General features: G+C 37.0%; 1 protein-coding gene across 2 annotated transcripts in view; it reads right to left on the bottom strand.

Annotated features, from left to right (window-relative positions):
• Positions 1 to 12450, bottom strand: part of PRPF19 (pre-mRNA processing factor 19) — a 294523-nt gene that overhangs the window by 15197 nt on the left and 266876 nt on the right. For both annotated transcript variants that reach the window (XM_089689866.1, XM_089689867.1), the window contains one exon: positions 6975 to 7145. In XM_089689866.1, the coding sequence (XP_089545992.1) occupies positions 6975 to 7145 (171 nt within the window). The remainder of the gene's footprint in view (positions 1 to 6974; positions 7146 to 12450) is intronic.

Raw genomic sequence — 12450 nt, 5'->3', positions numbered from 1 at the left:
TTCAAACGATGATTTTTGTGGTGAGGACGTAGAAGAGGTTTTCTTCTGATGACAGTTCCATGAAGACCATATTTGTACAAGTATCTCTTTATAGTGGAATAGTGTACCACAACTCCAGTGTCTGCCAGATCTTTCTGGAGGGATCGTGCAGTCAAACGTGGGTTTTGAATTGTTTTTCTCACAATCCTGCGAGCTGTTCTGTCTGATATTTTTCTTGGTCTTCCAGATGTTGCTTTAACTTCCACTGTTCCTGATGACTGTCATTTCTTAATTACATTCCGAACAGAGGATACTGACATCTGAAAACGCCTTGCTATCTTCTTATAGCCTTCTCCAGCTTTGTGAGCGTCAACTATTTTCAGTTTCAGTTTTCTAGACAACTGCTTAGAAGAACCCATGGTGCTGATTGTTGGGGCAAGGTCAGATGAGTCTGGGCATTTAAAACCTTTGAGATTGACATCACCTGGTCTTCCCAGACGATGATTGAGAACAATCCATGACACTGGCAGGTCTCAGCTTTGCAAAGGGGGCAGTGCATGCTACAAATTCTGCAGGGTGCCCAAAGAAACAATGTTTCATTCATTCTCTTAGCTATGGTCAAGATATAAAAAGCCTACAATTACATTTAAAAAAACGGCACTGACATATAGTGACAGCCAGTGAGGGAGCCTCTCTGTATACACTGCTTCCTCACTGTGTAAACTGCTCCTCTCCTGTCCCCTCCCCCCTACAAAGATGGCCTGTCACTCATATGTTATCACATAGGAGACTATTGGTCCCCTATGTGATAGCAATAAAATCATAAGTTAAAAAAAATAAAAATATACATGAAAGTAGATAAAAATACAAAAAAAACTGGAGCCTCCCCACCCCTACCCCCACACACATTATATATATATATATATATATATATATATATACACACACACATATATATATACACATACATACATATATATATATATATATATATATATATATACACACACACACACACACACACACACACACACACACACACACACACACACACACATATATATATATATATATATATATATATATATATATATTGGAGGAAGGGTTTAGGAATTACAGCTCTTAAGAGTAGCCATCCCCCCTTTTTCAAGGGACAAAAACTAATTAGACAATTGAATCAAAAGCGGTTTCATGGCCAGGTGTGGGCTACTCCATTATTTCTTCATCAATTAAGAGGGTAAAAGGTCTGGAGTTGATTCTAAGTGTGGTATTTGCATTTGAAATCTATTTTCAATCTTATTGTAGTTCTCAATGCTGAGAACTACAGACAGATACTCATCCATCATGCTATAGCATCAGGGACGCATGTGACTGGCCCCAAATTTATTTGGAAGAAGGCCATCGACCCCAAACATGCAATGTCATTAGGAACTGCCTTCAGGGTAAAAAACAAGGAATACTGGAAATGATGGTCTGGCTCCCACAGAGCCTTCATCTCAACATCATGGAGTCTGATTGGGATTAGCGATACTAAAGCATTATGGGTAGAATTGTGCATGGGGGTGCGTACTACAAAGGTATTCATTGGAGTTTGTTATAGGCCACCCAGTGTTAATGAGAAGGTGGACACTCAACTCCTTGAACAGATCGAAAAGGCTGCAAGGGCTGTGACAGTGATAATAATGGAGGGTTTTAACTACCTGGAAATTGAGTGGAGTAATGGCACTGCAGGAACAGTTAAAGGGCAAACATTTATAAACCTACTACAGGACAATGTTACGGTACAGTTCATAAAGGCCCCAACTAGGAATGGTGCTCTGCTGGACCTGGTAATCCTCAAACCATGCACAGCTTATTACTAATGTCCATGTAAAAGAACATCTGAGTAACAGTGACCATAACATGAACTTTAAGAGAACTAATTTTCCAAGGCTGAGAGCTGCTCTCCAAGACAAACTGGGAGGGAATATTACCATCGATGAACACAACACAGAAATGGGAGTTCTTCAAAAAGACTGCATGTTAACACTCTGCAAAATATATTCCCATGGGCAACACTTTTAAAAGACTAAAAATCAAACCTATGTGGCTTACGGCCAAAGTTACAAAAGCTATAAATAATAAGAAAAGAGCTTTTAGTAAATATAAAAATGAAGCAACGCTATCACTATTTAAACATTACAAAGAACATAACAGAATATGTAAAAAGTAAATCAAGGCCGCAAAAACTGAAAAACAACAACAGATTACAAAAGATAGCAGGATAAACCCCCAAAAATTCGTCAAATATATTTATTATAATAATAATACAATCTTTTAGCCAGTTTTCTTTCCATTTACATACCGATTTTTCCAATCCTGTAGACTTTACTTACACATTAGCAGTGTTTGACACAGTGTCAAATGCTTTTGAAAAATCATAGTATACCACATCCACCGCCACCCCTCTTGTCCACGGTTTTGCTCACCTCCTCATAAAAAGAAAATCAGATTTGACAACTTCTATCTTTCATGAATTCATGCTACCTGTTGCTTAAAATATTTGGGGCTGTGTCAATACCATGCCCCTTATGGGCAAGAGCTCCCCCATGCTTCTTTACTATTGTAAATAGGTCAGGACCGAGCATGTAGGTCCTTTACAAAATAATCCAAAGTGGGTGACTGGGGACAAAGAGAAGGCAAATTTATTAAATACCTTCTTCAGCTCTGCATATACAAAAGGAACATTGGGGAGCTCTTGCCCGTAAGGGGCATGGTATTGACACAGCCCCAGATGATCCACATTTGCTGACAACTGATATGATCCAGAAATATTTAGACGGAATAAAGGTGAATAAAGCACCTGGACCAGATGGTATACACCCAAGGGTCCTTAAAGAATTGAACTCTGTCATTTCAAAGCCATGTTTTCGAATTTTTAGGGACTCTTTAATGACTGGCATAGTACCACTGGATTGGCTAAGGCCAATGTGGTGCCTATATTTAAAATGGGATCAAAATCTTGTGGTATACTTCGATTTTTCAAAAGAGTTTGACACAGTTCCCCACACACTGCTAATGTGTAAGTAAAGTCTACAGGCTTGGAAAAATCGGTATGTGAATGGAAAGAAAACTGGCTAAAAGATCGTATTCAGAGAGTAGTGGTTAATGGTTAATACTCTGAATGGTCTAGGGTCGTTAGTGGTGTACCCCAAGGTTCAGTGTTGGGACCCTTACTTTGTAATATATTTATAAACAATATAGGGTCTAGGATTAAAAAGTACAGTTTCAGTCTTTGCAGATGACACCAAGCTTTGCAAAGAAATAACGTCCTTACAGGATGTCTCCAACTTATAGGCCGACCTCAATGCACTGTTTAACTATGTAACAAATAAGGTTTAATATTGATAAATGTAAGGTTATTCACTTGGGGGCAAAGAACATGCATCATACATACTAGGGGGAGTACAACTGGGGGAATCAATGATGGAGAAGGATCTGGAGTTCTGGTAAATCACAAGCTTAATAATGGCATGCCAAGCTGCCGTTTCTAAAGCAAGCAAAATCCTCACTTGTATTAAAAGACGTATAGACTCCAGAGAGAGAGATACCATTTTATCCTGGTACAAATCATTAGTATTACCTCATCTGGAATATGCAGTTCAATTTTGAGCAAAAATTCACAAAAAGAACATTGGGGAACTGGAGAGAGTGCAGAGTAGGGCAACCAAACTGATAAGAACACGGAGGAGCTCAGCTATGAGGAAAGATTAGAGGAACTAAATGTATTCTCTCTTGAGAAGAGGAGATTAAGGAGGGTTATGATCAACATGTATGAATACATCAGTGGTTCATATAGTGAACTCTGTGTAGAGTTATTCACCCTGAGGTCATCACAGTGGACAAGGGGGCACTCTTTACTCTCCATATACAGAAAGGTTTCTTCAGAGTAAGAGCTGTGAAAATGTGGAATAGACTCCCTCAAGAGTTGGTTCTGGCCAGCTCTGGATTGCTTTAAAAAGGCCTGGATTCTTTCCTAGATACTATATTTATAGGTAAAGTTGATCCAGGGAATATCCGAATGCCTGCTTCTCGGGGGATCAAGGAATTTTTTCCCCTGCAGGAGCAAATTGGATCATGCTCTGCTGGGTTTTTTTTTGCTTTCCTCTGGCTCAATTGTGAGTATAGGATTATAACTTTTTTTTTTTTTTGGAACTGGATGGACTTTTGTCTTTTTTTTCAGCCAGTCTAACCATGCAACATGAAAAAACAGAAGGATTTGAGGCAGCCAACATCCACAGAAGATTGGTGGTTAGTTCTCCAAGATGTTTTAAACAACCTACCAAGTTACTTCAAAAACTGTGTGCAGTTGTACATAGAGGAATTGAGGAACTGATGCTGTTTTAAAAGCTAAGGGTGGTCACACCAAATAATGATTTGACTTGGATTTCTCTTCTGTTCATGTAGTTTAGTATCTATTTTCTTTAGTAAGGGCAGAGAATTACTCTATGCAATAATGAAGTGTCATTATTAATTCTGGTTACTTTGTGATAATGCCAGTAGGTGGTGTTTGTGCTGCTGATCTGTCAGATCTCCACTTGGAAATATTATTTAGATGAGGCTATTTGATGATACACATGATGAGGCAGGAGGCTTGAAACTGTTGTACAGAAATTGTTTTTTACAAATTTAAAAAAAAAAAAAAAGTCATTATGCAAGAACACACACACACACACACACACACACACACACACACACACTTTAGATGTATTCAAACTAACCCATGATCCTGGTATGCGATAAATAGGCCCAACACCATAGTATGAGAAACATCCCCATATCACGATGCTTATGCAACCATGCTTCACTGTCTTCACAGTGCTTGAATTCAGTGTTTGGGGGTTCTCTGACAAACTGTCTGCAGCCCCTAGAACCAAAAAGAACAATCTTGCTTTCATCGATCCTCAAAATGTTACAATTTCTCTTTGGGCCAGTAAATGTGTTCTTTGGCAAATTGTAACCTCTTCGGCATGTCATTTTGTTCAACAATGGGACTTTTTGGGGGCTTCTTGCAGATAGCTTGCGAAGCGCATAGGCATCTTCTTATTACAGTACTCACAGGTAACTTTAGAACTTCTTTGATCACCCTGGAGCTTTTTGATCAAAAGTACACTGTTCTTCTGAACAATGTCTGGAACAACCCATTTTACTCAGATTTTCAGAGAGAAATGCACTATACCCAGCATGTACAACATTTGCTGCCTTCGTCCTTAACCCCTTCACGCCTAAGGGTAAAACAAATCTTAACGCCTAAGCACAATTTTGCAATGCTGGCATGTGTTATTAAAACAGTAAATATCAGCACAACCACTTTGTACATCCAAGTGGACTATACCTTGTTTTTTTCAGGACAAAGTGGGCTTTCATTTGGTGGTAAATGGTAATGGATATCTCCTGATTTTTTTTTTATTATCAAAGGAAAACTGGCCCAAAATACCAAAAAAAAAAAAAAAAAAAAAAAAAAAATAATAATATATATATATATATATATATATATATATATATATATTTTTTTTTTTAAATTTAGCTGTGTGTTTATTATTACTACCCTAACCTACCACCAAAGAACAACCCCAAGCAAAATTTCCAGCACTTGAAGATCACAGCAATACCATATATGTATATGTTATTTGTACCTATAGTACAGCCCAGAAACAGAAGTGCGCATGTCAGGAAAGGACTCACCACTGGTGGTGCTGGGGCTCGCCTGCTCTATGGGCTGCAGTACCAGTACTTACCAGCGGGTGCTTTTCAGCAGCCAGGATCTCACCTCCTGCAGTCAAGCCATCACCTGAGGCTGATTGCAGGAGGTGTATTTAAGCAGTAACCAGGCCTGCAATCAGTGCCTTGGTGTTTGTTCCCATGTGCCTGTGATAACCTGTTTTCCTGAACCTGCTCCCTGTTCCTGTGATCTGCTCCGTGTCCTGTCTGCCTCTCTGTACCCCATGCTTGATCAACTGTGTATGACCCCGGCTAGCCCTGACTACTCTTTTGTTCTGTATATATTGGGTGAAGGTTTCTGATTATTTGGTTTTTACTTGCACGGTGCGTTTGTATATTGGTGTGTCGCACAAATAAACATACATTACTCCTGAAGCCTGCGTCAGTCCATACATCTCTGGTCATATCCGGATCCTTGAAAACGCATTTTGTTTTTTTTTGTTTTTTTACCTAAAAACACACTGACCAAAAAAAAAAAACACAATTCCTAACCTTTGACCCTGACCCACACACTGGCACTTAACTAGATCAAACCTTGATCTAGGTATTTCTCTATTTTTTTAGATTTAGCTTTTTTTTTAACCAATAGCTTTTGTTTTTTTTCTCTATGCAGGGAGTTGGAAAGATACAATGCGTCTCTCTCCTACATTCATAGAGGTAAAAAAAAAAAAAAAAAACAAGGGGGGCAGGCAGTATAGTGACTGCTCACAGCAATCATGTGACCCGGAATCCGGAGTCGCGGGTCCCGATTGTTAGAATGGGACCTGGGGCTCTCAGTGACACTCCGGTCTTTGTGCTGGGAGCGTTCTTTGCAGTGCACTCCCAGCAGAAAGACAGGTATGCATATATGCAGCCCCACGGAAAAAAAGCCCAGTTTTGTGAGGCCGCGTATTTGTGTGAAGGCGGCGTGAAGGGGTTAAATAAGGACTACCTATTTGACACCTGTTTTTTCACAGACTGAATAACCTAACTAATTGAACTCCACACTGCTATTATTTTGAACGCGCCCCTTTCAATTAATGATTAAATTACACAGAATCAGTCGCATGCATGTCATGACTGTTGGGTCTTGTGGTTTCTATTACTCTACTACACCAACTAGTAAATTATTTGCCATGTAGAAACATAATTTATACCAAAAACAATGATTGATCTGTTTAGTGATATTTTACTGCTATTATTTTGAACACAACTGTATATGTTTTTTGATTTATTTCACAATATGCAAGTCATACCTGGTAACCTTCTTCCAGTTGAAGAGTTTTGAAGTTCTTTAGTTTTCGCAGGTCCCACAGTTTGACACTGGAATCATCAGCAGCAGTTGCCAAATAATACCCATTTTCTGAAAAAGCCACACATGATATAGGACCAGAATGGCCAGGAAAATTTGCAACATTAGAGCGTTCCTGCAAATAAATAATATTGTAGGTTGTTCAAAGAAAGTTCACTACTGATTTTATTACAAAGCTACATTACTAACACAATTACCACAGACTTGCAAAGCTAGCAATGACATTATATACAGGAAAACAAAGTCAATACTTTTTGTGTTTTTTGTACACTGTAAGGTTTCATGCATACTGAGCATTTGCTCCTAAAGTGCTATTGAAAGCATTTAGGCACTTCACATGTTTGAGTGTTTAAGGATTCCACGGCCCAGATTATTAGTTTATTCTGGCCATTGGAATGAATGCTCAAGTGCTAAACATGCCTAGTGTTTAGTCTCATTTAGGAGCATCAAACATTTTCTCTGCCCAAAAGATCCTCTCCTGAAACTCGCAGGTGATTTATTTTTTCTTTAACAGCTTCTCGACCACCCTATAGCAGAAATACTGCTAAAGGGCGGCACGGGTGCGCAAAATCACGTATATATACACGTGATTCTGCATTTCTGGGTAGGGTGCCATTCATGGCTGCAGCTGTCAATCACTGGGTCCCGGCCGGTAAATACGCGCCGGTGCCCGGTGATTACCGAGCATTTCCTAAAGGGAGGAAGACTGCTTTGTTTACATACAGTCTTCCTCCCTTGTCAGCTCGGGCACACTGTTTGGGATGGCTGTGCACAGCACAGCCATCCAGAGCAGTGTACTTACAGTGAAGCATACACCCACTGCACCCAGGTAAAATACTCCCTACATATAGTTAACTATTTGATCCCCTCTCATGTTAACCCCTTCCTGCCCAGTGTCATTAATACAGTGTCAGTGCTTTTTTTTTTACCACTGATCATGGTATTGGTGTCACTGGGGAGGTCAGTGACACCAAGTTAGTTCCCCTTCAGTGTCAGAATGTCAGCTGCAGTCCTACTAAAAGTCACTGATTGCCGCCATTACTAGTAGAAAAAAATAAATCCCAGTATCTATACCGCCATTTGTAATCGCTATAACGTTCACATAAACCAATTAATTTACACATATTGGGATTTTCCTTATCATTACAAGCAGATACAAACAGCAAATTTTACAAAATTCCTGCTAGATTCCTACTAAATATAAAGTTTACCTGTATTGAGTTAATAAACAACAAATATTTGTATATTTTAAATTGTGCCTTTTTGCAAAATGGTGAAAATAAAACAAACTGTAAATAAGCATATTTCTATATAAATCTAGAGGTTTTCATTTTTCACTTACAGCTTTCAGGTCTTGTAAAAGACTCCTCCAAACCACATATTCTGTGAAAGCACATGGCCAGTAGAAAAAAAAAGAAGCTACTGGTTTTTTAGGCCCCACAGTAGTTGCACAATGCAAATGTTTATCAAATCGCGGTTTTACCTCAAAAAACACTAAAATACTTATTAGCATACATAAACACAACATAATGAATGAATGAACACAAAACACATAATGAATATAGTGTTATAGTAGCGCTAAATGAATAATACAGTGATATAGTTTATACCAAAAAATAAATGTGAACAGTAAAACGAATTAAACATCTGTGATTAATGTGCTCAAAACAAATTTATAGTGATCCTAAGTCCATGGAAAACATAATGTAGTGATCAAAAGTCCATAAACGTATTTCTTTTCCTTTAAATTTACCATGTGCTTTAAACTGATAACCGAGTGCTTCACAGAAATCCCCCACATGGATGTACACTCACCACAGATAATTGCCTTCTATTCTCGTGGTTGGCAAACAAGCTTCCTGGGATAATCTTCCCAATTATAGGCGATGCTTATACATTGCATAAGAAAGATACTCCACTGCCTTGAGATATACTGTGTAAAACAAACACAGAGAAGCGCTCCAATGGTATAGTATAAAAACCAAGATATTTAATTTAGTGAATGGACATTACTCACAAGGAAATGAGTTTAAAAAATGCCCACATAATTTGACCATGGATAAGTTTGAAGTGATCATAGACCAGGTGCTCTCACCACCTCCGGATTGTTGGTAACTAACGCAGTCGTGTCACTTCCAAATTACGGTCCACGTCACTTCCGGTCGCCGCACCGTCACGCATTGACTTGTTTCGTCACTCATAGGGGTGACGGTGCGGCATGTTGCTCTTTATAGAGCCGACAATCAGAGAGAAAACAGCTTCGATTGGCCAGCTTCAACATTCACCTCCAAACAGGAAGCGAGATGGGAACCTGGTGGAAGTACTCCCAATGTAATAGTATAACTATGGGCAAAACAGAAAAATATTTTGGGAAAACACAATTTATAAAAACATAAATAGAGGAACTCCATATGACATACAAAAAATTGACATGAGATATACATACAAAAAATTAAAAATAAAAATAAAATACATAATATTAAATAAATTAAAAATAAATTCAGTCATTAGTAAAAAAAAATAGATATTTTAAACTCCAAATTAAAAAAATGTAAACTCCACATTTAAAATGAATAATACAATTAATAAATAATGGACATAAGAGATATATATTATGGACATAAGAGATAATATATTATATCATAATAATGTAATCATTTTATGATAATATAATTCCTGAAATTTCCTTTATATCCTTATCCCAGTTGGATACTATATTAATTGTATAATAACCAATTAAGTGTCACTAATGAAACAATTAATATCCAGTTCCACATTCAGTCCCCCTGGTGTTAAAGATTTTAATAAATATATCCATTTAGTTTCCCTACATGATAAATCCCTTATTCTATTTGATCCCCTCCACTTTGGGGCAACCCAGTCCACTCCTCAGAATTTCAATAGCGAGGGGTCTTTCTGGTGATACCAAGAAAAAAAGTCAGAGACATTATGGTGGACAAAGCCCTTCCTAATGTTCTTCATATGTTCTGCTATCCTTGTTGAGAAGTAAGTCGTCGTTTTGTTCTTCCTATATAAATCAACCCGCATGGACACTGTATGGCGTACACCACATGGGTGGTGTCAAAAGTAATGAACTCAGCGATTTCAATTTCACAATTCACTGTATTAGATGTAAAACTTTAGAGTTTAGTTATATTATTATTGGTGGTATGGCACGCTTTACACTTTTTGCAGGCATTTTTATGGGGAAACATTGAAGATGTTTTAGGCATATCTAATATCTTTTTAACCACTTTACTTCCACAATTCCGTGCTTTCATATAACTAAAACTCAATGTTTTGGGTAGAACAGATCCTAGCATTTTGTCCATCAGCAAAACATGCCAGTGCTGCTGGAAAATTGATTCTACCTCCTTATACGGACAATGAACATCTAACAAAGTTCAATTGATGCATATCCTCCTTCTTGCCATCATTAATCTCTAAACATTAAGTTCTAGGAATTTCAAATACATCTTGCATAACCTGATCAAGGAAGATTTGACAATAACCTTTCTGGATAAACCTATTTTTTTTTTATACATATTTTATTAATTTTTCAATTTCAGCCTATTTCATACAATAAGAATAAGCTCTCATATCATCATATCACGTTATTAAAATACAAATACACACAGACAAAATACAATTTTATTTCTTCCATACAAAACCCACTCCCACCCACCCCCCATTCTCTATTTCCTTTCTCTTTTTTCCTAGCTCCACGTTCTTCACCCCTCATGTAAATCCTCGGGATTTCCTCTTCCATCTTTTCCTCTTTTTTTTTTCCTTTTCCTTCCCTTTCCCCTGCTTACTTTCTTCCTTTATTTATACAAATCCTCATCTCTATTTCTCCAATTTCCGCATATTTATTTGATCTCTTAAACTCTTCCCATTTTTCCCACCTTTTTCAGAATCTCTCCATTTTATCTTCATCTGTATGATAAAGTTCCTCCATTCTATACATATAGTCCACCCTTCCTACCTAAGCCTTTATTTTTGGTGCCTTTTTTTTTTTTTAAATATTTAATTGTGCATCTTCCTTCTTAATTCACTTCCCTGTGATACCTTCCCGGGGGGAAAAACTCTGTGGAATTTAAGGGCATTAACAATGAATTAAATTCGCATCCCATCTGTTTGTGTAAAACATGCCAAACTCTTAAAACATTAAATGTGAACAAATTTGTACTGTCTGCTAATCCTCTGTATTGTGGAGGTAACCATACAATTCCACTTAATTTAGTATTAATTAGTATATTTTCTATTTTAACCCAGCTTTTCCCCTCTGCAATATATGTCCAGTCAAAAATTCTCACCATTATTACCGAGTTATAATATCTTTTTAAATCTGGGACTCCCAATCCTCCTTTCTCTTTATTTCTACATAAACTTTCCTGGCTTATTCTCGGTTTTTATTCCTCCAAATAAATCTTAACATTTTTTAAATTGATCTAAAGTATACTTCTGGTAGTTTAATTGGTATCATTTGAAATTTATATATTTTTGGAACAATCACCATTTTTATCAAATTTATATGACCTATCCATGACGGGGTTCCCCTCCTAATTTTAGTTCATCCCCGATCTCATTTAACAATGGGATATAAATCAATTTATACAAGTTCTTGGAGGATACAGTTAATTTTATTCCTAGATATTTAAATTCTTTTTCTATCCAAACAAAGGGAAACCTAGTTTCTCTCTATTTGGAAGATTTAGGTTTAAAATTTCTGTTTATGTTGGGTTAATTTTTAAATTTGACATCTCCCCATATTCTTTCAGTGCTTATATTAAATTTGGATAAAAAGCTTAACAAACTAGAGACTTATATTGACTTGCATAAGTTTATTAGGGAAGTAAATTTAAAGAAATATTGGAGTCATAAAAGTGGTAAGAACATTGAATATTTGGGTCATAATAATTTGAGGAAGATTGATGACTCATATCCGATTAATAGTGATGAGATAGAAGGAGAAAATGGCAATTTCTTGCATACCCAATTGAGGAACAAATCAATATTTAACCCTAAGATAGGAAATAATTGTTGTGTTGAAACATTTAAAAAGATGGTGGAACATGATTTGGAAAGCTTGTCTATCCCATGGATGAGGAAGAAACAGGATTTAATAAAGGGACTTAAAAAATTAGAAGAAAATAAAAACATTGTAAAAAGACCAGCAGATAAGGGGGGAGGTCTGGTGGTATTAAATAAGGAAGATTATTACATAGAATTAAGTAGATTAGTTGATGATGTTAACACCTATGAAGCCTTAAGGAGTAACCCTACCAAAAAGTATAAGGCACTACTAATAAAACATATTAAAGAAGGAGAAAAGAGGAATAATAAAAAGGAGAGTAAATATTTGGTACCCAATTCTCCAATAGTACCAGTGATTTACCAACTACTAAAAATTTATAAGA

This window comes from Staurois parvus, unplaced genomic scaffold (genome assembly GCF_062004578.1).
Source record: "Staurois parvus isolate SC_StPar_1 unplaced genomic scaffold, SC_StPar_1.0 ptg000502l, whole genome shotgun sequence".
Taxonomy (NCBI): Eukaryota; Metazoa; Chordata; class Amphibia; order Anura; family Ranidae; genus Staurois; species Staurois parvus.
This window is presented reverse-complemented; position numbering and strand designations above follow the sequence as displayed.